A 27806-nucleotide genomic window follows, 5' to 3' on the forward strand; every position below is an offset into this window, starting at 1 on the left:
TGGTCGCCCGCGATGTGTGGTAGTTTCAACTGTCGCTACATTTATGATTTAAACTTTTCTGTTTCATAAAATAATGTCTTAGGAAAGTTGAAATACTCTTTACAATGATTCGTGGAAGGACTCCTTAGATGCGACTTCAACGTACATTAAGTTTTTCATTATATTAATTCTGAGATTTGTCGGACTGAGACTCGGAGTGGACACGAAGAAAAAGATTACGTAATATTAACTTGGATAGACGTTCACTTTGCAGTTGCAATATTTTATTGAAGTAAATAAATACTTACATTGCAATATTATATTTCTTTGAGACGCTGAGTTTTTTATCATCATGGTCATATCATTATTATCATAAATTGTTGTCCATTGTACATCTACGTAGGAAGATGGCAAAAGTACAACAAAGCTACATTACCAGAGTTAACTTTCTCATTTGCATTATTATAGACTTGTAGGATATGCATCAAATAAGTATATTAGTCTAAAACTGAGCTTTGATATTATTATAACTACTTTCTTTACTATTTTGTTTTGATGAATTTCAGAATACATAGATACCTAAGTATTTTTTATGAATTTATCGTTATTATATAATAAGATTTCTTAACGTAATTTAAATCGCAGAAAGAAAAACATCAACACTGGCTACTTTAAGAAACAGGTTTCATATTTTTTGTACCTCAGCTCAGCAGGTTCAGCCACAGGTCATTAGAAATTAAAAAGTTTTAATTGAATACAAGGAGGAATACAAGGTGCACTTGAAGGGCTGTCTCAGCATAATTATAACTTGTTTTATTAAACTTGATGCAGCTGCGGGTCCTGTATCCTGAATCTACACGACATTACTACTTATAGCGCATAAAAACTAGTACATAAAAATAAGCTCAAATGAAAATATTTCATTCATAATTAAAATACAGGGTAATACATGACATTTTATTCTATCCAAATATAAAATAGACATCGACCTCGATCATTGTACATAGGCAAATGCAGGAGCACACATTCTAGCAAACTTATCTATCTCGAACGTAGAGAACTCACGGTGCCCTGAAACGCTGTTTTAGAGCAGAGAGTGGCGAGAGAGTTACAAGATAGCTACATTTATTTAGAAAGTGACTTGCTTCTTCTCCCTCTCGGATCTGATGGTAATCTTAGTGGCGGCGACGGTGGACTCGGAGGACTCGTTGTCGGCGACGAGCGCCCGGAGGCGGGCGGCGCGCCTCTCTCTCGCGGCGGACTTCTCCGACAGCTCGTTCATCTCGTCTTCTAAGTCGCTGAGACGCGCTCTTGTCGCTTTCGCGCGCGCTACGGCGGCGATCTCATCGTCCGACTTGTTGAGAGCGGTCCACTTGGTGAGTGCTCCCTCTTCGTTAAGTCTGCGAGCGATGCGCTTCTCTGTACGTTCCTCGTTCTCCTGCAGAGCTCTCCTCGCTCCACTCACTTCGGACTGGCCGATGCCTACGCTCTCGAGGATTTTGTCTGAGATTCTCATGCGGCTCTCCAAGTTGGAGACGTTGCTCTCGAAATCGAGATCCTCTGCGAAACGGGATGCCTTCTTGCTGGCACGCAGGCGTTTCAGAGATTCTGTGATCTGAAAGTTGCAAATAAATCACTATTAAAATCCAGTTGGTATGAATTTTTTGTAAGAGAGCTTTCTGTCAATAAAAAAAGAACACCTTAAAATCGAGATCTAAATATTTCCTACGATTAGTGGATAGAAATGTAACCGTATTTTCTTAAACAATCTATTAAAACCTACGTAATACCAGTATAGCCCGTTTTGATTACCGCACGTAATAAAAATCTGTTTGGGAGTCGAGTGGCTCATGTCATGTGGATTGGCAGTCCTATCATCTCTAGTGGTTAGGGAGCTATTTCGGTCTGGCTAACGGTCCGACGTGAAGCCAACGTACACTCATTGTTCGCTGTTTTAACTTGCGTACATACAGACATACTACCTACCATACACAAGGTATTCTAAATTATTAATGCAGGCATTGTTTTGTAATTTGGACAGTATGAAAACAGATTTATCTGTTTCCAACGTTGAAATATTAACCGATTGTAATATCGCAATGTTTTGTAACGTACAATAACATTTGAATGCGCTGCTAACGATCTTCATATCTTCGAAATAACGACTATCTGTAATAAACGATGGCTTACGAAGTATTAAGAATTGTTAACATATTGCGTTCGAGGAAACATCCGCCAATTAGTACGCATTAAACTGCACTTGAGACATATATCTCTAGGATTTCTGTAGAAACGTATTTCGTGAAATTCTCCGTGCATTCCTCAAGTGCCTACCGTTTCCTATAATGAATGCAGCCCCGTTATTATGAAGCTTAAGATCGCTAATTAGTAGAATAATTAGCGCTATTATTCAATTCGGAAGAAGCGAGCTTAATTTTCTTTTGTATTCGTTTTTGGTATCTATTATGTATTAATAAAATACAAGCATTACGTGTTTGATATATATATTGACAGAGAATGCCAAATCGTTATATGATTAATATATGGCATCTACCATAGAGTAGAAGGAGTTTAGGTGGAGTTTAGGTTCACCACATTTCTCCCCTCCTAACCTCTTAGCTGTTCTGCTGAATATAAGATGCAGCCAACACCTGGTTGAGGTGTCGGCGCCAGACATCGCCGTTGTCGGTGCGGATCTCATAATGAAGTCGGCCTAGACGTCTTGTGATAGTACCAAACTGCCAATGGTGCTTAGCACTCGTGTAGTCACGGGCCTGTACTCGTTCGCCGACTTCCAACTGTCTGACCTTGATCTCTTGATGTTTTGATGTAGTTTTTTTATGGGTGTTTCTAAACATGCAGTGTAATGCTGTTCGAACTTCTCTTCCAAACATTAACTGATAAGGTGTCTGACCATTCAAGTTTGGTGTCCGTCTGAGGCGAGTTTTTACCATGACAAGTTTCTCTTGAAGATTACCCCTTTCTCCCTCTAAGCTTCGTAAGATTCTCTTGATTGTTTGTACGTATCGTTCAGCTTGTCCATTGGTTGCAGGGTGGTATGGAGCAGAGGTTTTGTGCGAAATCATACAGTCTTTTAGAAATTTTTCGAACTCTCCCGATACGAATTGTCGGCCATTGTCTGAGACAAGGAGTAGAGGTGTTCCATAGGTGCAAAATAGTTCTTTCAATTTTTGGATGCACCAAGAGCTTGTCGTTGATTTAGTAGGTATAATCTCTGTCCATTTCGAAAATGCGTCTACAACTATTAAAAGATAGTATCCGTAAACAGGTCCGGCAAAATCAATATGAAGCCTTTGCCAGGGGCCCTTTGGGTGTTCCCAGTGGTGTAGTGGTGCTTTCTCTGGTTCATTTTGTTGTAATCTACATGTTCTACAGGACTTAACTTTTGTTTCGATATCATTGTCAATTCCTTTCCAGTATACAAAACTGCGGGCCAGTAGCTTCATTTTCACAATGCCCGGGTGACCGAGGTGTAGTTCGTCCAGCACTCGTTCGCGTAATGTTTTTGGGATTAAGACTCGCGTTCCTCTTAGTATACATCCATCTTGTAAAGTAAATTCATTATCATTGTAACCGAGCGTTTTAAGTGATCGGCCAGTTTGTAATGCGAGTACTAATGGTGTATAATCGGAATCAATACTTGTCTCTTTCGCTATGATATTTGGGTTGACATCAATGGTATGTATTTGTTGAAGTTGAAAGCTGTAATTCTGGTCCATTTTGTTTGCCTTTGTGTTTTCTACTGGGAACCTGGATAGGTAATCTGCATTTGAGTTGTTAGGCGAAGTTCTGTATTCAATGTTGTAGTCAAATCCAGATAAGAAATGAGCGTAGTGGAATAATCGCATTGTACTCATTGCTGGTAACGTTTGATGTGGGTGGAAAATTATTGTCAGTGGTTTATGGTCTGTCACTAGGATAAATTTTCTACCGTAACAATAATAAAAGAACTTCTTCAATCCCCAGTATATGGCAGTAGCTTCTTTGTCAATTTGGCTGTACTTCTTCTCGCTATCCGATAGTGTTCTGGAAGCGAATGCTATCGGTCTTTCTGATCCATCTGGGAGTCTATGTGATAGTACTGCTCCGATTCCCAGTGGAGATGCGTCTGTTGCAAGAACCAAGGGCCTCTTGGGATCAAAATGTATAAGTACTCTTTCGCTTAGAATTTCTTTTTTAATGTGTATAAAGCTCTGTTCGCATTCTGTAGACCATCGAAAACTAGATTCTTTCTTGAGTAAGTTGTTCAGTGGATTCGTGATCGATGATAGGTTGGGTATAAATTTGTTGTAAAAATTTGCCATTCCAAGAAATGTCCTCAATTCTGCGGTGTTGACTGGGCGTTCTGTTTTAATTATTGCGTTAATCTTTTCTCTGTTTTTGTGTAGACCTTCTTTGTCGATAGTGTGTCCCAAATAGTCGATGCTTGTTTTGAAAAAGTGGCACTTATTTTTGTTTACTCGTAAGTTACTTTCTTTTAGTTTGTCTAACACGAGCTTAAGTCTCTGTAGTAATTGTTCTTTGTTGATGCCTTGAATGATAATGTCATCAAAGAAACATTTTACACCTTCGAGATCTTGAAGGAGTTTATCCATAAATTTCTGCCAAAGGCTCGGCGCGACCTTAACGCCGAACATTAGGCGGTTCACCTTAAAAGTGCCTCGATGCGTACTTAGTGTTTGTAGCATTGCGCTTTCTTCATCCATTGTCATGTTGAGATATGCCTGGGTGATGTCGAGTGTACAGAATAGTTTACCTCCGTTCATCTCTGCAAATATATCTTCTATCATAGGTATTGGATATTGTTCATCTTGTATGACTTTATTTAGTGTAACTTTATAATCAGCGCACAATCGGATACTCCCATTCGGTTTGACAACTGGTACCACTGGAGTACCCCAATCAGAGTGGTCGACTTTCGTGATGACACCCTGTTTGCATAGTCGCTCGATCTCTTCATCCACTTTGGTTTTTAAAGCGTACGGTATTCTACGTGGTTTGATAAAAATTGGTCTTGTGTTTTCTTGTAGATTTAAGTGTCCTCTGTAATTGGGTATTTCGCCTAAGTCGGATCGAAATACTGATGTCTTGTAAAGTTCCAAAAGCTGGTCTAATTCTAGATTTTCGGATTGCTGTAAGGTTTTTATGTCTGCTAAATTTAGAGTTTCGAGTTCTTTCATCCAACTCCGGCCAAAAACGGGGTCAACGTTGTTGTTGATGAGGTATAATTTACCGTGGAATTCTTTTCCTTGGCATCTGCATTGAACGTATGCAACACCTGCAGGTTCGATTACTTCGCCGGTGTATGTTTTGAGTTTTATATTAGTTTTACAGATTCTTTTGCCGATTTTCAATTTTCTGTAGTCTCGTAATGACATAGAAGTAAGTGTGGCTCCAGTGTCAAATTCCATTTTCATCTTAGCATGTTCAATGTGTACCGTTATCATGTATTTTTCGGATGTTTCACCAGATATAACATTAATATCATTCCATTCATCATCATCGCTTATCGCTGAGTCGTTTAATTGATTTATATCCGGTGTAGTCTTACTGGGCTTCGCATCTGAGCGCCGTTGTAGACACACACTAGCTAAGTGTCCGACCTTCTTGCATTTATAGCATGTTATGTTTATAGCGCTACATTTCTTGGTTTCGTGATTTAAACCACAGCGGAAACATTTCCCTTTTAAATCTCTTGGTGTGATTCCTCTAAAAGGAGATTTTTTTGGATTATTGTAGGAATCAGTGGAAATTTTATTGATATTGTCACTACTTGGTTGTTCATTCGGAAGCATTGATGTATTTTCTGCTTTACTAATTTCAATAGATGTTGCAATCTGTGTCAGGTGTTTAAATGTACATACTGTTCGGTCTTGTAAAATTTTTGTACGTGCGTCGCTATCTTTCAATCCTCTTATGAGTTGAAGAAATAAAAAGCTTTCTGAAATGTTTTTCTGGCAGTGTTGACATTTAAATTCGCAGTTGGTAGTGAGCTTTTTTAAATCTGCGGCGTATTGCGCTACTGTTTCATCCGATTTTTGAGTTCTCGATATAAATTTATGTTGTAGAACCCATTTGCTAGGTTTTGGGTCTAAGTAGTCGTCAAGTGTTTCAGTAATTTCGTTAAATGTCTTATTCAATGGTTCGTCTGGTGCTATTAAATCACATAATTTTTCATGGAGTTCTGGTGATAATGTAGACAGAAGAATATTTGTCTTCATGTGGGGCTCAGTAATTTCATTAAGTCTAAAGTACACTTCCAGACGTTTTTTAAAGTTATTGAACGTTTCTGATTCATGTAAAGGATTAAATTGTATTTTTGGTATAATCTTATGGTATTGGTATATTCTATGTTGGTCTTCCTGTCGCTGACCTTGAATAATGTTTTTTTTTGTTAAAAGTTTTGATACTAAAATAGTGTGAAGTTCTTCGAATTCGTAGCCGTAATTTTGTTCGTGTACATACGCTGTTTCATCGTTATCATCTATGGTTTTGTTTTCTATCTTCTCTTGTAACTCTCGCAGTGCTGTTATGGTGTCCTTCAAGGCTGCGGAGCGAGCGGTGATGTCCTCGTCAGACATCGTCGCCCTCTGCTCGATGTAGGTATCGAGTCTGGTGAGCATCCCACGTAGGGTGCTCCGTTTTTTACGTAATTTTTCCATTTAGGTTCAGTTTTTTTTTTTTTTCCTCGTCGCCAATATTATGTATTAATAAAATACAAGCATTACGTGTTTGATATATATATTGACAGAGAATGCCAAATCGTTATATGATTAATATATGGCATCTACCATAGAGTAGAAGGAGTTTAGGTGGAGTTTAGGTTCACCACAGTATCTATTATTCTTGCATATTCTGTGTCTTGTTCAATATCTTTCATTTATGTGTTATGGCTTTACTTTCAGGCACTTGTCGCCATTTAATTCTGATTCTGATTTCTAAGTTAGTACACATAGAATCTCTGTTCGTATTATACTAATAAATTAACTTATATTTTAGACCACACACAAATAACAAAAAATGGACTTTTCCGTAGTCCACGAAAACTTCACCTCCATCAAACTTCTAATAAAGATTTTTGTGTACAAACATTCTCACTCAAAATCATTCTATCAGGTGATTGGTGAACGTAAAAGACACATTAGTGTTCACGAACTAATTGAATCGAAGTAGCATCGGCCGGGAGCGGAGTGGACCGCAACTGTCTAGTCTGTCGATAGTTACCGGCGGACGATTGTGTTTTACAAACATACGGACATACCCACCTGTGTACTTTGTGCTGCGACTATTTGCCACATTTAATATACCATTGCCGTTTCTTACCATGTTATTAATTTACATATCATTTTTTTGTTTTGCAGTATTTTACTTAATGGAAATGATCTTTTGTGTTATTTGATTTGCTGTGTTTTTTCATATCATAAATAAATTTAACCCATCAATGTCCCACTGCTCGGTAAGGGTCTCTTCCCGTAATTAGGCAGGGCTTAGGCCTTGTGTCCACCGCACTGGCCAATGGCAGGTTAGGGTCTCATTACGGGTTCGCAATTTTTTTTCTAATAGGCATTTTAAAGTAGGATTCTATGCAACTTTTAAACAGTGATTAGGAGTACAAGACAGTGATAAAACAACCATTACCGGATGATAAAATAATTTCTTCAAATAACATTTCATAGATATTGGTATATTCAACAGATATCGAGCTCTGATGGTCACAAATCATTATTATCACCAAACGGTGTCCTTTCAATCAACCCTATCGTTATACTAAAGCATATCAGTTCACTTGCCACATTGCACTTGAATACACAAAACGAGATCTCGAACGTCCGTCCAATTTGACACTTTGTCAGCACTGAATCTGTGAGCCCACAATATTGATTTCATCAGTAATAAACACCGAATCGTTCTTGGTAGTCCACAATACTAAAAATGTATGATTAAGGGCCAATTTCACAGTTTTAAATGAGTGCCTAGTAACCTATTCGAAAATATAATTAGATTAACAGTAAACGTATATATTACTAGCGGACCCGACAGACGTAGTCCTGTCTACACGTCTTTAATTTGAAAATTTTAAACTTTTTTTAATAATCTAAACCATTCTCAGATCCCTTTGAACACACACAAAAAGTTTCATCAAAATCGGTCCAGTCGTTTAAGAGAAGTTCAGTGACATACACACTTACAGAAGAATTATATACATATATTATAAGCAACTATTTTTTTTTATAAGCCTATTGCTTTATATTTAGAGGTAGTGAAACAGAACAGATGTACTACCTCTTGTCAAAAAGGAACGCCTGTAAGACCAACATTTTATTTGACTACAAAAATACGGATACTATACATTGCCAAGTTTGTCCATATTTGATGAGTGAATCATTTATGTTGACAAGTAATGTAATTGTAAATTTAATAGCTTGCGGCATTGCCAAATACTTTACGCATTCATACATTATGATTGATCGTACGTTGACACGGAACTGTCTGCGTTTTGATTGGTGGCCACAGCAGTGTACTAGAAGAAAATTTGTGGCGTCCAAAAATAGATAACACACACGTATACTGTGTGGTAGTGGTGTAGTTTTTGTTTTTTAGATTCAATGTCTTATTGTAAAATCTTGGTGAAAATTGTAGGCTTTTGGCTAAATAATAGCTAAACATGTTTAAAATTAGCTAGTTTAAAACATAATATCTAGCTAGTATCTATCTTTTACAATAGTATTTCCTAATATTTTAATATACTCTTAAGGTACTCAAATCTAAAGTGCTATCAAAAATGGTAACCTTAGCATTATTTTGCCCGGCTAGGGCATGTAATCAAGATCTTGGTAATTTGCGAAAATAAAGGAGGAGGATTAATTACTATATAATAAAAATATACAAGTATGAGTTTAAAATAATACCCGGATATTAGTTCACCGATATAACCCTAATTTCTTTAAAGTGTTACTTTTATTGTAAAACTATTTCAGTTGAGAATGAAACCCAGGCGGACTTATTTAAAAATAAATCATGTCCGTTTTTAAAATTGAGAACATCTGAACTGATTCTTATTCTAGAATTCGTAGTATCTTTAAAAAGAACAGTCCAACAGTTCATTTGAAGCCCAGTAACCGTTTTGTCGTGACGGTCTATATCTGAGAATACTGGTTTAAAGTTAGAACGGATCGCGTTGTACTAATTACATCAACGAATATAATTTTAGGAAGTGAATTTTTAGAAGTCCAAATGAGAAACAAATATTGGAAATGTAATAGACGTGCTGCCAAAGTATAAATAAGTACCTTAATAAGCCAAATAAACAAAAACACTTCGAATATTAAAGTAGTCAGGTACATTAACTTTCTCTTAATCGTAGACACAACAAAGTCTCATTTCTCAAATGGAAGCATGTTTTACTGTAACTTAATAGCGCGTGAGACCGTGTATGTTCCAGGTATTTAATTGTACAAACTTGTATGACAAACGCTTTAGTTTCCTATCTTACGACGACAGCGGAATAAACTGCGCACATTGCGGGACTCCTTCATTGTGAACAACTTCTAATAGTTATGCTACTCCAAGAATTCATTTTATTAATGTTGAGGTAAAGCCAAGCTTTTTAAGTACGTTGTACAAAGGAACCATTTTCTAGTTATTTGAAAATGTTACAGAGGTAATGTAAAAGTAATTAATTTGTCTGTCACTAGTTTTCTAAGGCACGTTTACAGTCTCTTTTAAGAAAAATGAAATGCAAAGTTAGAAAATTATTAAGTAACTCATTTGCTTTGTTGTTACGTGGAATCTTTTATCCTGTTATAAACATTATTATAATTACAATGTTTTGATGTTAATCGTAGTTGAAAAATTGCGTCTTCACATTTAAAATAGAATGAAACACGACAATTTTATGATTTGTTCTATTGTAAATCAGTAATATCAGATATAATGTTCAGAAAGTGAGTTGGTAATTTTCATTTTGCTTGTCATGAAAATAATTTTCACATTTTTGATAACATTACGAAAATATTTATCACATTTACTGCTACTAATATTGTTAATCGTGGAATATAAATACTAAATCGCAGTGTAGTTGACATATTTATTGAGAACGAAATGAAATCATAAATCATTTTATTGAACATGATATTTACGAAATTATTTCTTTGAGTGGAACGTTTAGGAGTCGCCTGGACGTATTTTTGAGCTAGTCTTTGGATTGTGAACGTTGTAAAGGTCTCTGAAAGTTGGTTTGCACGGTCCTAGACAAACTAAGTCTCACATCGGAGTTGCCCCTGGCTTGTTTCTAACTAACTTGCCGAACTAATATTTGCAAATTAATTCATTCCGTACAAATGCTACCTAATGGTGTGATGACACCTAATCTTTGTTTAAACGTTGTTGTTAGTTCGCTTTCGTTACGAATGACGTACAATACATTTACGTAGTTTTTTAAAGAATAATTATAATGGATTTGTGGGCCAAGGCGGGTTTATATTTAGAGCTTTCATTGCCCGGCCGTTATTGAGTATTTGTTTAACAAAAAAAATATACTGGACTTTCAAACAGCTTTGTATGTCTGTCTATTCGTAGATTTGGTTCATATTTATTTTGTTATCGTGAACTTAATTATTATATGATGTAGCGTTTTTACAAATAATGTAATCGAAATTTCTTAAATAAAATCCGATAGTCACGCTGGCTAAACCCGAAAAAAAATCAATTGGTACTGATTTTCTTTTAAATACATACAGCTACCTCATTAAAATATTTTTATTGGTATTCCAATAAATATCTATACTAATGTTATAAAGCTGAAGAGTTTGTTTGTTTGAACACGCTAATCTTAGTAACTACTGGTCTGATTTGAAAAATTATTTCAGTGTTAGATAGCCATTTATCGAGGAAGGCTATAGGCTATATATAATTACGCTACGACCAATAGGAGCAGAGCACCAGTGAAAAATGTTACAAAAACGGGAAAAATTATGGCTCTCTTATGTGACGCAAGCGAAGTAGCACGGGTTCAGAATCTTATCGAAAGGCATTTTCCAAAGAGTTTCAGTTTGTTTAAAAATGAATATTTAATTTTGTGCATCTCGCATTACTATACAAAATAACTACTAGAAACATTTCATGATAGCAGACTAAATGCATGTTATTATTATTATAGGTAAATGTTTTGTACCCCTGCACCCATTATGTTGAAGGAATACTCTGTTAACATTTAATTTAGTGAATACCTATTGCAGGAATGAAGGAATTAGTTTAATAATTGTATATATTTCAGAAATGTTTAAGCGGACAAGTAATTTCATGTTTGTAGAATTTGCTGTTTTGTTATGATTGAAAATTATTTAATACGATTGCAAATTTCAAATTGACTGAAAATTATAGTATCAGAGGGGCGATTCACTACTATTATCGACCTTCGACAAACGGCTAGATAAATAGATTTTTTTAATGAAAGTCTGATCAGCGCCTTTAGCTGTTGAGACTACAATTGTTCAGTACATTTTAAATGTCAAATTCTCGATTCGTTAGTAATGGCTGTAGATTTACTCAGTTGAAATGACGCCAGACGTAGTAAAAATCAAATCATTTATTCATTTAGGTCAAATATTGACACTTATAGTATACTTCATCAAATAGGTGCTTTCTTAGTGTCAATGTCGCTCTAGTAAGTACATATTTCAAAGGAAAATAAACGCCTCAATTCCATACACACGGATATACTTCGATCATAAAATAGCTTCTACGGCAATGCACCAATCTTTATACTGCAACAAAACATTATACAGGGTGATTCAGGTGCTGTAAATATGTCACTCGATATATGTGTTTTTAACTGCGCGATGACGTTTTATACACGTTACATACGAAACGAGCGATCGACGAGACCGACCACGGGCCTCAAACCAACTGACAGCTCTATTTTCTATTTTTTGACAAGTGCTGTAACCGATAGAAAATTCTTAACAAAATCTATGAACGCGCTTTACATTGCTGCATTGCTAGTGATGTTCGTTATATTTGCACGGATCACTTACAATACTACTCCTATGATACGATGCGACGCAAAAGTCCCTTACAGGTTAGTTTAGCATTTTTAAAAACTTGAACGTTCCGGTTGCAGTTTGCTTACATCGTTTGGACTTTTACGAGTGATATTTCGTCCATATTAAATAAGTACGCCTCGTTGCCCAATATGCACACGTGCCCTAGTTTTCGAGTCAACTGGCGCACTGTAATGTTTGAGGAACTTTTATCACGTCAATGTGTACGCCATTTAAAAATATGTCTCGCAAGTAGATTTTACGCCAATTTTCATTCGCATCGATGTAACAAGCGAAACTTCTATAACTGAGTTTAAGGTGGAGAGATGATAGATAGCGCAGCGCACTAATGGTTGGACAGCTATTAGAAGTAAATGGTTTGATTACCTTCCTATTGTAGTGACAAAGCCCACTTTGTATCAAAGACCGTTAGATATAGACACGGGGCGACGTTGTACAGTGCTACGAAACAATATGAAGATACATTCACATCAATTCTCTAGAGATATTTTGCCTTCACGTTGAAATTCTGAGATTCAACCGGCGCCCGTAACAAAGGAGTGAGGAATCCAATATACTGAATACCTTCATTGAGTTTGGTTAGGGGCGGTGCACTGTGCCTGTGTTCATATTACGAGACGCCCGCCGCCTGAGCGACAGCCGTTGGTTATAGTCAGAATGGCCACGCCACCGCTACCAACATCTCTGTCATATGCACTTTGTCTTACATCAAATACTGTCGCATTACCCAAATAATTTTGAGGAAGTTTATTCACCAGAGTATTTTGAGGCAGAATAATAACATTTAACACTGTTTTGCCACAAGCATTTAAAATTCTGACATTCACCCAAATTGGTTAGAGAAATATGTTTAAAAAAATTGAACGTGTGACCAACCAAACACAATATTTCAAAATCTACTTTTCTATTTTAAAATATTTCATAGAGCTAAAATCTTCAAGCTACGTACAGTTCATAATTCGTTGATGTAGAAAATGCCCCATCTCCAATGGAAGAACTAAGTGATTCGCTTATGGAAAGACAAGGCGACCTGACAAAGTAGACGTTTGAACTCCATTACCGAGATGGCATCTTAAAAAAGAAACCAACGTAAAATAAATAGTTTGTAGAAACAAACTGAATTGCTATGTTTTTACAATATTTTCCTTTAAGTTGTTTACTTTTATGCTGCACCAAGAAATGTTGAGGAGCAAAAAATTATGCAGCGACGGCGATGAAGACAAAAGAGCGAACGCAATTTCAAAAGCCTTGGACACTATTATTGGTACATTTAGCGAATCCATTCGTTTACATTGAGAAAATGTTTTTTTTGTTTGTTAGACCATTTCGTAAATTCAGGATTTTATAAAAGACTAGATCTTGCTTCATGATCTAAAATATGTGTATAGCAAACACAGGTAACATTTTAGTTAGAGAATTATTTTGATATTTAAATATTTTATATACACGTCATATTTATCTGCCAACTCCACAAACAAATAGCAAGTATGAAGCGTACTCTATGACAATATTGCAGCGGAAGGACCGGGGCGGGTTAATTAAAAACCCCCTGTTTTGTTTTTTTACTCTTTCTATGACGGGTGTCGATTGTTTTCGCTAATATAAGCCCGTGTGTTTGTTCACTTGTCCAGGGTATGCTTGTGTAATTTACACCGAAATCAAATATACGAAAGCAAATAGAGTCTGGGTTTGTATTATTACGCGCGTGGAACTCGTGCCACAAACAAAAGGTAATACGGCAATGCTTTTAAACCACGGCTGCTATTGGTATTTTATAATGTGAGCTGCCGTCGCCGTTATTACTAATATTATGAATACCTCCTGACGGTATTGTTAGGGAACAATTTCATTGAAGTTTTATTGCGAAGAGCTTCATGTAAGTAGTTGAATGAATGTGGTTGAGTCTTCGATATTGTTCCCTGATAACAATGGATTTGTTGACTGCAAAGATTGTAGATTTTTCTTCGAGCCTCTCAAGTTTGCTTTATGTTCAGATAGTTTGATCAGTCTCAAGTATTTTATTGTTACAAGCAATACTGAAGAAGTAAAATAAATACTCGTTTTCTTTTATTCAATTCGGTGAAATATTTCTTTCAATATGAAGATGTTGAATAACTATATTGGGAAAAAAATCGATATTCAAGATTCACTTTCATTTTGGCCGCGCCGTGCAAATCTTAAGTGCCTATAAATAATATCAAGTTAATCTCAATATTACAAAAAAGTATTTATAAACTTAATTTTAAATGTAAACTCATTACTAAGTTGACACGATATCAAAAGTTATTAGACATTCAAACATTTTGATATGAAGTTATAACAAGAAATGATTGTGTATTTTACTCACAGCTATTAATTGAATACTTAATTAGTTGCAAAGGTAAGGTTTTAATGTTTGTCTAGACATGTTAGTTTCTTCGCGTCGTCGAGTCATGTTAATGGTTGTTATGGCAACGAGGCGACGGCTTCTGAGGCAAGTCTCAAAGGAGAATGGAGAGTACATCGTCGTGAGGAAATATAGCCTTCGATGGCGAGCAGTTAGCAAATTGTACCCGTTAGGTAATTAATATTGAAAATGTTCTTACGTCATGGCGCGTCCGTACAGTGGTGATTATGCATTTTGTAGAGCAATATAAATAATGCGACGTGCAGGTTTAAAATCTATACTAATAAAAATATTATAAAGCTGAAGAGTTTGTTTGTTTGTTTGTTTGAACGCGCTAATCTCAGGAACTACTGGTCCGATTTGAAAAATTCTTTCAGTGTTAGATAGCCTATTTATTGAGGAAGGCTATAGGCTATATATCATCACGCTACGACTAATAGGAGCAGAGTAGCAACGAGAAATGTTACAAAAACGGGGAAAATTATGACGCATTCTCTCTTATGTGACGCAAGCGAAGTTGCGCGGGTCAGCTAGTTACTAATATAATGAGTCACACCAATGATTTTTGTTATGAGCATATTTAAAAACTAGGTACTTCAAGGACAAAAAATCTGTTTTTATTTTTTTCGTATCTTCAAAAATGATCGAGATATTAAACGTCAAAGTATGGCTTTCGCGCCAAACTCCGGCGAAGCGGCCGCACGGACGTGTGACGTCATCTCGTGACACTGCTACTTCGTCAGTACTTGCCGATACCTACATAGGCTCGTTGCGCTCTCGCGGTTTCGCTTTAAATAATTTGTTTTGCTTATAGTGGACAAACAAAATGGTTAGAAAATATTTTATTGTTCCTATGTGTACTAACTCCAGTGAAAAAACACCCGTTAAATTGTTTTTCTGTACCATCAGATAAAAATGTGCGAAAAAAGTGGTTAAAGGTTATGAAGAGAGCAGATCCTCTCACAGACACGAGTCACGTCCATTGTTGTGAAGATAATTTCGACGTAAATATTGTTTTCATTATAATATATACATACGAAACTGTTTTATATTTTTTCAAAAGACACCTAATCTAAAACTTAAAGCCCGGTTCAGATACTGTCAAGCGCAAATGTTAAATAGAAGTTTATTGCCTTTTGAGCACTTCCTCAAGATCAAGATGCCATATCATGTTCATACCTACCTAGCAATGAACTAAACAGTTGATACCGCCGAGCGCGGTGGTTGAGTTGGCGTTGGTTTTTTGTTTTGAAAAAAGAACCCATGTTTATTAAATCTATTAATAACAAATGTTTTAAAATGTTAGTTTAATTAAAAGTTCTCATTACACACCCAATCATATGAGACTACCTACCGAGTAGATTCATGCGTTCATATGATAGCCATCAACCTGGCTAAAGTCAGAGGCAGGGGTGACAAACATTTTTTTTATAATATTATTTTAAAACTATGTTTTCCAAATTTACACTTGGTAGGTACGTAACACTCATTATTTGTAATGCCAGTTGTAACAAACTTTCAATTTTATTGTTAACTACACACAAAAATATTATTAGTAGTATACGAGTCCATAAAAATATCGACTTTTGGTAGGTTATCCGACTGTCCTTTTACAAAATCTTCTTCCATCGCGCTTTATTAATACAATTAGAATAATGTCCTAATCAATTTATAACACATACACATACACAGACTCTTTAAATATTAAATGCAAATCACTTTTCAAATCAAAACTCCGCATCACCCGCAGTCGAACAAGCGTGTCTGTCACGACGTGACGTCTTCGAATTAGCGCGCGAAGCAACGCAAATTTAAAAAATCAGTGAAACTTTATAACGCTGTAACTTCGGTAATTTTGACCCGATTTTGATAAAACAAAAACTATTATTATCAGCATAAGTACACAAATTAAATGCAGTATGTTTAATAGTCATATTTTGATGTGCTGGTGTGACTCATTAGGCCCGATTTCACCATTTCTAGGTATGTATCAGACAGTTTATTAGACATAACTTTTATCTGTTGTTTCCAAATATGTGTTCCCACTCTATTTAGCAGATAGGTTATTTGACAACTATGTATAAACTGTGAGACTTTCCCTTATTCTCTCAAGATTGTTTTCATAATTCGATTTAATTGAAGAACGACTATTATTGTAACTAAGTGCAAGAGTTTGTGAGGATGGATGGCATCTATAATTGTTACTATTTTATATAAAATATTACTTAACGGATTTTAATGAAATTGCATACAATGATATCGTATAACCTAGATTATTACATAAGACTTTTTATTGCGGTAAATATTTTCACGTAGAAAAAGTCGCATGCGAAAATAAGCTAATAATATAATTGTGTAATGAACTTCAAAAACCGGGTGTTAATCTATTGCATGCAATAACAACTAATCCGATTAAGGAGTTCGCTGAAACTACACCATTGAAGTTTATATAGGAACGTGGCAGCTCATAGCTCCGTGGCAGTAAGTAAATACGGGTGGCAAAGCTACTTAGCTGAACAATAATAATAACCTGTGAAAGCTAGATTAATATACATGTTTACTTCGAGTTCTTCAGTGCAAAATAACATCCTGTAACAACGTTGAGGACAGTTTACAGTAATTAGTAAACGCGTTATTATATACAGGCAGGATAAAATACGGGTAATTGAGGAAAACTTTTTTCAATATTGAAGATATTTAATTCGCTGAAGCAAACTATTTAATTTAAAAGTAAGTATCAATGCTTTCAATATTGATAAATGCCCATATTATTCGGGAATAGAATTCACTATTTGACAAATATGGAACCGAAATTCTCGTAGAAAACGATGGCTGACTCCTTATAATCTAATATCAGTTTTTAGCCCGTGAAAAGCGTTCCTCGAACTCTCAAAAAAATTTTCGCCGAATGACTTTGCCGCCTTGAATAAGATCAAAATACATACCTAACTATCAAAACGTGAATCTTATTACCTTGCTTTATGTCAGGGTAAACAATCTATTAAAAGCTAGTCTATGGAAACTCGCAATGACGTAACGATTTAAATCGTTCCAACTCTGATTTATCAAGGCTGATCACCCATTATCTTCAAAATTATTTACTATACCATAATTTATATTCTTTATGATATGTTTTTATTAAATCATATGGAAGTCAAAGCTAATATTCACGACGGTTCGTGTAGTATAGGTGAGCCGTACTACGATTAGTCGGTGGCTCCTCAAATCAAATGATTTTATTGCATTTAGTCCCCGTTTATGTGACAAGAATACTCTGAGCTGAATTATTTGATGTTGTAAATTCCAGTAGTAGTTGTGGAATGTTTTCATGATTATAAAGTTTTATGAGTATCGTGAGGAAATAGAGAATTTAACGATTATTAATTATAGAAGACATACGTTTTCACGACGCGAGTCTGTTTATGGATCGCATGTTTAATTAATTTTATAACTTTTTTTAAAAAATGGGAATCCATCCCTCAAGCCCTACCTACAAAGGCTGACATTAATTTGTTGAAATGCTCACTCGTGGCTCGATGTTTCGACCAAGCTATACCGATCATGACTGGTGTCTCGATAGCTTAAAAACTTTAGACGCGAGCACGTTAAACAGTTATCGTCAATTTCAATACAAGAAAGTAAACGACTGCCAGACTAGAATCAGAGGTCAAACGTAACGTGCCTACGTCACAAACACCTGCTAGGACTCATAACATTAAATATAGCTTTCATTTCAAAGTCATGTTTGATTCACGCTGCGTCTTATTTGGATATACTATTAATAACTTCTCTTCGTAAGGGTGAAACACAACTATTTTTACTTCAGACATACAACATGTTTATCGCGCAATAATTTTCATATGTCACCGTGTGTCATACGTGCATGTTTTCGGCCGAGTTCCAGATCATTACTTTGTAAGCACGTGTAATATTTACACATTTCTAAAATTAAGACGTTATGTTTACTAACATTAAATTTTGTGTGACGCACTCAGTTTATAGTTTAATGAGCTTGACTTTGATAGTAACAGTTGAATCGCGTTTCCTTAATACATTGTAGGTAATATCGTGAATGTTACGATTGTTACATAATTTTGCTGTAGTTGTGTTGTTATTGAAGTGGTGTCAGCTTTACACTGTTCAAATAGTGAAGAAGAGTATGCGCACTCCTTACCCATAAAACGAATCACGAGCGAAAGACGTATTACATGTCGAAATCGTCAAAACTTATGGCAGTTAAATTATACCCAAGTGATATTAGCAAACAAAGAGAAATTAATAGTTTACAATAATGTCTCGTATCAACTAAGATCCTGTTTATAGTCTATCTTAATCAATTATGTGTAAGCGTAACAATCAGATCACAAGTAACGAAATAATTGTGTAGTTTCGTGCATGTCTGGCGTAGTTTGTATCTTGTAGGCAAGTTTGTTACCTTTGTATGACGCCGAGGAATTACTTCAGACACGAACGGGCTTTTAATGGATTTGCTTCGAACAATACTATTGTTCAACAAATTGAACGCAAAATGTGGTCAGCTACAAAATCGAATAATGACGATGTCATAAAAAGCAAATATTCAAAAACATTTTTCGGGAACAATGGCGTGATGGAAAATCGCAGTTCAATACCTACATAAACGTTGCTACTGAAAAAGCTGAAAATGTAGAGAATTTTGAATGCATTCTGTTTTCAACTGAGCAAATAATGTGAATGTTTTTAAACCCTTTATGTATCGGAAGGCTCTCTCCTAGCTAAATGAAAACGGATTTTCATGAGGCGTACCGATATGAAGTTGGGCGGGTTAATTGAAATAGCTAGCCTACGTTGCCGCGATCCGTTCCGTGGTTAGATGAAAAATACTCGATTACAGATTTTTGGGCACACAACATGGCTGGTTTTATTTTAGTGAGTGTATCGATTTACAAGTACACGATTACGTTAAAACATTTTGAGTATTAAACAGCAGCGTTGATTTCCTACCTAATAAAAGAAATTGCCATAAAACTCTCCTTACAAGGCACTACATTATTTTTATTAAAAGAAGATAACTTTCTACATAATACCTAAATAATTTCCGGGACTAAACGAAGAACTAGAGATATATTAATTCTCTTTTTCATGGTCTATAAAGTTCAGTCGTGTACAAGTACCGCGTCACCAAAAAGCAATATTTGTTTTCCATCTGCTATACGGCTAATAACGCAGAATACGGATGGAGGCGTGAATCGCACGAATATTGAGTACATTTATGATCGGTATGCGATGCAATTATTGGGCCGTCGAAGGCTTACAATCCAATAAAGCAATATTAACATTTCGAGCCAAGTACGAATTGACTGCATGCATCTTTATGAAAAATTCCATAACTGCAACTCTCTTCATATTAAATTTTGTCGAAGGTATAAACATTTTTAAGTTAAATTTTATTCACTTTTACAGGAAAATTTCTATTACAACCTACAATATTGCTGAACACCGTTTTGAAATAAATGTTGAAAACTAGACGAAAGTTCCTATGAAGTGTTGACCACAAAATAGAAGCGTAACTTTGCAAGACGTCTAGTCTATTTCACGCATCTCTTAAACATATGAACAGTGAGGCGGTGCATCAATCGTACCCTATAAGCCATCTTTATTTATGCTCGGATATCATTCCCATTGATATTACATAACCCATGCCAATCTGAACACGATAAGTCTTCCGATATTGAAGTTTTCATATCATACATATTCCAATTGAGTTTGCCCTCATATTCTATGACAATATTATGCAATAAGCTAGACCAAGGAAATCATGTTTTATTGCGAGAGTAAAACGTCAATAAACATTTATTAAATTGAAACATCGTCGATACTCATATTAAGCTATCGACTGGTAATAATGGTTGTGAATGACAAGTTTCCCTTATTTATGTACTGCAAGTCACTGGGTCTGCAAGAAACTTTATAATTGCATAAAGCTTGCACTTCAGTTTACTGATTTTTTTGTCAAAGTCAAAGTCAAAGTGTATTTATTGTGGATCACAGGTACAAAATAGGTGGCACAAGTAAATCAATAGTGATCAGCCATGTCCCGCCAGTGAGGCATACAATAACATTATTAAAATACATTATGACATCCTTAACAAATAACAACGAAATGACAATCATAAATTTTAAATGTCAAAATAAATTAGTCGTAATAGTTACTATTAATAATTATTATTATTCGATACAATGTCAACTCAATTAGAAAATAATAATATAATAATGAAACAATAAAAAAAAGAAAAAAACATAATATGTCGAGGAATATTCATCACATAAATAAATTAATAATTTATACCTGCAATAAAAAATTCTGACTTTTACTTTAAAATTTAGAATTAACCATAAGGGTTACCTTCAAAATATTTCTTGACACTATAGAATGCTTTGTTTATTAAAAAAGTCTTTAATTGTGATTTAAATAAGTCTAGAGTGTCTATTTCAGTTAGGTCACTCGGTAGTTTATTATATATTTTAGGTGCCATACAATATACAGTTTTGTTCATAAGAGTAGTCTTACAGTGTGTACATTTTATTTACTTACTTTCAAATTGTCAAGCAAATGATCCGTGTTGGCAACGTGACGCGGTGTTCTAACAATGACGGAATAAAATATCGTCGCGTCGTCCAAACTTGTTTATATACGGCGTCCATGCGGTCGTCGGGCCTTATGCAAAATGCATGCACATTTATTCCCGTCACTCAGAGTGGGCTCCAGTAACGTTGTGAATCGACCCTAAAGCTGCAATATTCGCTTTTGAATTCTGCTTCGTATTCGCAGCATTCAGTGGCTCCCTTCACTAAACTTGTACGCGGAATCAAATCCTGGTATTCATCAAACGACGCTTCACTTTGATATACAAATTAAAGTTGAGTTTGTATTCGGTTAATTACGATATTAGGTTTGTGTTTACACGTTCGATATTGACTAGGATTAGTTCCAGTTAGAGTTTATAACTTTGAGACACGGATAGAAAATTTATTTCCTAGATTTTCTTCTTAGCTTTAAAATGGAGCTTCAACAGTATTTTTTTTCTAACCACAACTATGAAGAACTGCCCGTCAGATATTTTTAAATGCCTTCTAATTTTCAACCGTATGAATCTACCGGCAGTATTTTACACCAAAATGTTTCTAAAAGTTGAAATTCATATGTAACCCAACTCGTAAAATGTGCTACCATATTCCATGGATATAATAAAATACATCAGTGGTATACTTTGAATACATGTGCATTCGCCTGCGACGTGTACGGGTCAAAAGTTATGAAATTCCTCCCTCGGACTTCGGACCACCTTCTAGCGGACTAGCACCCATGTGCAACTTTGAATGCAATAACCAATACGTAAAATACTGGACGCCTGCGATCTCAACACAGCCGTAGCCTTTGTCCCAACTTTATATCAAATATCTCACGAACAGGTACGCCCAAGAAATTTTACGTGAACGTAATCTCTGGTATTCTTGAACTAATATCGGACATATTTACTTGTTGGTGTAGCTTTTACGATATGAAAATAACATGTCAGATTTCAACCAGTTTGAGCAACACAGCAAAGGTCAAGTGATCATCAATTTGAAATCGAGGTTATGTCCATTGGAGGACAGTAATGTGTGCCTCCAATATAATTTCATCCATAACGTAATGGCACTTAACGTTTCACCAACACTGTTTAAACCTTATTAATTTATTAATTCAGTGTGGTTTATTTCCATTAATAAGTTATTTGTGACCCTTTGATATATTAGCGACAATTTTTGTGAAATGCATTAAAGCAAATGCCGCTCTCGATGCCATTAATGATACAGAGGTATTGTTATTATCATTTCGTGCGACCTACTTTTATGAAGCGATGTAAAATAAAGTTTTGTTATACCATAATGTTGGAAGTATTTATGGAAATGGTTTCATTCATTAGTTTAATTTCGTTTTAGCATTTACGTAAGGCTACTGAAAATGTATTTTAGTAATTTCTAGTCCGTAGTGGTTTTTAGATAAGCTACGTAATAAACAAATGTGTTAACTTACATCCTCGGAAAGTTCTTCATTGTCGAAGGCGGAGGACAGAGGTCTGGTCCTCTGTACCCTGGCGCCTCTGGAGTCGAACAGGTCATCGGCGGGAGCCTCCACCTCTTCCAGTGCGTTCTTGATGCGGTTCTCGACATCAGCTCGGATACGTTCGCGGTCAGGCTCGGCGGCGCGGGCAGCAGGCGCTTTGCCGTCGAGTCTGTCCAGGACGGGGCGGTAGTAGCTCTCGCCCTTGTTGAAGTTGCAGTCGTAGACGCGGGTGCGTCGGGTCCGTCCTACGCGACTCATTTTTGTTTAGTCCTGCGATTTATAAAGGTTATTATTTTAGGATTGTAATTGTTAAGTCGAGTTATTGATTTTAAATCAAATTAAAGTAGTTGTCAATACTACAAGCTGATGCTGATCTTCAAGAATCTTTTATCCGTTTTTGAAATCTACATAAAGATTTATTAAAGATGGTTTATCGCTCCTCGTAAACATTTTGCTCGAGTTTCACAAGTGACATATAACAAGCTATTTTGCGAGATGCCTAGCCCGAGATTTCAGCGAATGCGACCATTGTAAATGTCATTTCTAGGCAAATAGGTCAAAGAAATATTTTGAAAAGAAAACCGAATAAACACACCGAGTTCCGGTATTTAGCCGACGTTATTTATCACGCTGTCATTAGTGACATTAGGAGCGCAGCGGAGTTTGAGTCGAAATTGTTGTTTGGCTTTTTTTGTTTTATGTTGAGAATTCGTGGCATCGACCTAATTCCTAATATTGGACTAGGTTTATGTGCTGCTGCCGTATATTATACATGAAACTAGAAGCCATATTAGAAACATGCTTTGTCTGAAATTCTAGGAACCGTGGGCTTTGGTTCCATGGTATTTCACGTGTCACATTACAAAGGTGCTTTGTAGCAAACTGACTGCATGCTATCACAAAGCAGGCTCCATTCATATCCGCTCGCTTGTGGGCACAAGGGACCTTACAATACGAACTTTGGTCAATATTTAATATGTTAGCTGCATTTAGTGCATTTCGATGGTGGCGATGGCTTTGAATACGTCACACTTTGATCTGTAGACCGTGGACGGGGTGGCCGCCCGTCGTATTGTCGATACCGTGAGCCTTTGTACGTAGCCGGACACATTAAACAGCAGCGCATTTACTTTACACAATCTGTTCAGTTAAATGATTTTAGATCTTATTTCGGTACCCATAAGCATTATCTCGACTACAAACTAGCAAATATTTACAGTAGATGTATAATAATTCCTGTTTCCTACTAACAGAGGTGTGGTCAAAGTGACAGGGAGATGTACGCCAGAATATTGTGATTTATTGCCGCACTATTGGCATAGAATGTACTCGAATATATTTCTGTGCGGACGTTCGGTATTTCGCTAACCAGATTTTAGCAATTGACATTTTGTTGTTGGTCTTTTGTATTGTGCGTACATTTCAGATGCTATATTACTTTCACTTCTTCTTCATTTATCTTATCCTTTTAGTGAATCTACTAATACATTAATGCCTTGAAAACTTTCATATTGTGTCTAGACTTAGTTCGTCGATTCTAAAGAATTAATTTCAAAATCTACAATAACACAAAGCTATATCAATTTCTAGCTATCTAGCCATTACGGTTAGACCGCCTTATCATTACAAGCGACACTGCTAGTAGGCTTCGAGGCAAGGTGACCACTTGTCAACCACAACCGACATGACCATCGATGCGAACACCAGTTCATGAGTACTGCCTTAAGCCCGAAATGCGCAGTACACATTCAATGCATACTATTCCTATTATGAATGATTTGTAGCTCTTATCGAATTACACGACGTGCGGAGACTAGCCTCGAGCATAGCAATTAACATAACATTCGCTAATGGGTATTAGACTTTACATTCTGAATATGCCTCCACGTCAAGGATCGGATTAATTACGCAAATGTTCGTACAATGTCGTGTCTTCTCATATAATATATGTATTTGGGACTTTACTTTGTTCGATGCAACTCGTTAGATTGAAGTGGCAACTTAGTCGCGGTTAAGATTGCCTTAAGGATATCATTTACCCCTCAAAACCGTACATTCATGTATGAAAACACAATAAGTAGATGTTTTTATTCATAATATATTTCAGCTTTATGCTCGAAGGCTAATCCTACCATAGTAAATAAATGGATTTGGGTACACTGAAATATTTTATTGTACTTTTTTCATATTGAACAAACTTTTCAGAAGCATATGAAGAATTCAAACAGGCATAATAATATCATAATAATATGAAGAAATAAACGTCCACAAAGGAAAATTAATTGTGATAAACAATGCTTTTAAGTCTGATTCGACGTAAAACAAAAAGTAATGTATTTATTCCACTGATAGAACAGTGTGTACAGTAACGAGATTTTTTCGTTAAGGCATCTTAATTTCTCTCTGTGAGTTATTGACAATCGATTATTTTATTAGTCACCTGCTCAATGTGAACAAAAGATTTCAGTAATGTATTGAGAACTTACTAGAATCAAGACTCGAAATGTTTTTACAATGCAGTCGAAGTTTTAAAATAACCTACTGAAGTACTGAGAATAGTTTTTAGTGAAAATAAACGTGATTCTATTTGAACATTATCATCAATATAACTGATCACAATACAAATGATATATTCCTCAACAGCTGTAGCATGACGTAAAACATTTTTAATCCGCTCAAATTCTTTGTCTACGTAGTTTTATTTACGAAGCTATTGTAGATGCTCATATGTTTCTAATTTCAGCTTTTAACGCAACTGTACACGTTATTTGAGTTCAAAAATATTCGTAAAGTCCAATTTAAACGACATGTTTTTCAGTTCTTCTATTTACAGTAACTACTCGCTCGCGTTCTCAATATTATTTGTTGTTTGTTCCATCGCATATAACTTCTGTATTTAAATTAAAGCTTAATTAAATAACTTTGTTTAACGCCCGTCCGTCACCGTGGAACTGCGAATGCAGGTACTCTATCCTAGTTAAAAACTAAAATATTTTTGTTATGTTAACGTTACATGTTTCAGCTGAATTTTTCACGCACCCAGTATGTTTGCGAAACTATAAAAAACTCAACTTGTGTATTTTATGAACAACACGTCAGACACATCAAGTTCTTTGTAAAAACAATGTGTCGAAAACATTAAATTCAGATATGACCCGGAGCGACGGCAACAATACGTAATATCCGGTGGCTGGCTTTTGATGGTTTTCATGTAAACTGATTTAAAGCAGACAAACAAAAATAGAGGCAGCATCTTTTAATTTGACAAGACAAACGGTCAGCCAATATATACTTTGATGTTTTCTTGCGCGGTTACCCTCATGCGTAAGTCCGGATTCTTGGCATGGAGATGAAAAAAAAATCAATGAGCATTTCACTTCAATGAATTTTTATAAACATATCATATGTTTACTACTAGTTACGGGGATGACCAATGCACAATCAATAAATTACGTAATTCAGTATACGATTGACCGGAGCGGTGACTGTTCCTTTCATCGGTCATGCGTTTCTGATGGATTATACTTCTCGAGCGTCGACGCGTGCGTCGAACAGTGGAACAAATTCAAAATAGAATTCGCAAACATTCGATATGGGGATATTTTTAGTAACGAAAACCGGGTTTTTGGTCGGACTCGAAGTATTGTAATATGCACTTGTTGAACGCTGAACGGCATAGCTAAAAATAATCACGCATCAGGAATTCGAACGCACATTACCGGTAACCAATCTAAGATTAAAGTTTCGAATTGAAATAGTAAAACCAATTTATTGTATTAAATAGAACAATTGCTATTATTAATTTATTAAATCGCACAGCATATTATTGTTGATTTGTTTTAGAGATTTCGCCGAAGTTGCAGTAAAAGTGAATGTTAAAATGGGTACTGACCTGGAGCGTGTATAAGCGGCGAGAAGGAAGATGGGACTGGGCAGTGGAGCGGCGGCGGTTCGGCGTGTGAGCAGCGTGGGCGAGACTATGTTTAACCGTGAGCCACACAGAAATATACTGACTTTTGTTCCGAATGATTTCCTTGTCGGAAAAGCGAGGCGTGACAAACGCAGGAAGCCGAATGATCGCGGATTTCCGAGGCTGTAATGCATTGCTCACACGTTGCGACACTATGTATCGTCATTACATTATAAAAAAAATTGGCACATGAATCATACGCGAGTAGTACACGTATTTATGACGTATGATCAGACATCGGTGCATCGATAGCGCTTTAAAGATTTATCTGCGAATTCAATACTAAAAAATAATATTTGTATGGAACTACTCTGTAGGTATGTTCACACAATATACCCAGTCAATAGCACATACTTCGGTGTAATTTCAGGTACAATATAATCGCACATTCTTTTGTTTTCCACATACCTACATATATCAGACGGTTTATGTGTTTCTTTAGGTCGTAAAATCAGACTTATAGGTTGAGCATAAATTGTATTTCAATCTTATCCTCTAGAAATACTGTTTTTCACATTCCATGCGTGACGGTAATCTGATTTTTTCCGTTTTATTTAATAGTAGAATAATAAGGTACATGTTAATTAACCAATAAATAAAATAAGACGAGAAACAATGTAATGCATTTTTATTTAAAGTAGATATTGCAATAACTGCGACAGGATCCCCTATTCCGTATTCCGATTCAGTTTTTAAACTAACATTCAATTAGTTCTCGATCATATTGCCGTTCGAATCACAATATTTTGATATCATATTTATTGCAAATATTTTTTTAAATAATTTAAAAGCAATTTACTTCAATTTTAAAAGGGAATTGGATATAAAATATTGCAATTTATTTCCCGAATCATTGGAAAATATTATTTGAATATCGTATTTCAAATAGTCTGTTCCTGCTTTTTGTGGTTTGTGATTTTACTATTTATAATAAATGCCTATGTTTTGAAGTATGGATGAATGTATGATTAGTAGTTTTAACATGGAAATGTATTACGAATTTGGCATATAGCTTAAAATTTTTAGGACAAAAACGAATTATGTATTTTTTCTCGGAAAAACTTTCAGCGCGGAAGACGTTTATTACTACCATAAAAGATAGAAATGAGATAAAATAAATGACTTCGACAATATTCCGAGTACTATTAAAAACTGCAGCTCTTAAGAAGTTCAATTCTTTTTTTCGTGAAAGAGTAACGAACATACTTCCATCCTCACACTCTTTCGCCTCTTACTAATATCATAAATATGCGAAAAGTTGCAGATATAGACGTATGCATGTATTATTAATATTATTTT

The 27806-nt window shown here is 35.6% G+C and overlaps 1 protein-coding gene across 1 annotated transcript; it reads right to left on the bottom strand.

Moving 5' to 3' along the window:
• Window positions 1-922: 922 nt before the first annotated feature.
• LOC142986091 (uncharacterized) lies at window positions 923-26569 on the bottom strand. The gene is made up of 3 exons (XM_076134329.1): window positions 26430-26569; window positions 22508-22807; window positions 923-1594 (listed from the first exon to the last, which is right to left on the bottom strand). Exons 2-3 carry the CDS (start codon window positions 22793-22795, stop codon window positions 1109-1111), a joined length of 774 nt encoding a protein of 257 aa, XP_075990444.1. The 5' UTR covers window positions 22796-22807; window positions 26430-26569; the 3' UTR covers window positions 923-1108.
• Between the last annotated feature and the right edge of the window lie 1237 nt (window positions 26570-27806).

This window comes from Anticarsia gemmatalis, chromosome Z (genome assembly GCF_050436995.1).
Source record: "Anticarsia gemmatalis isolate Benzon Research Colony breed Stoneville strain chromosome Z, ilAntGemm2 primary, whole genome shotgun sequence".
Taxonomy (NCBI): Eukaryota; Metazoa; Arthropoda; class Insecta; order Lepidoptera; family Erebidae; genus Anticarsia; species Anticarsia gemmatalis.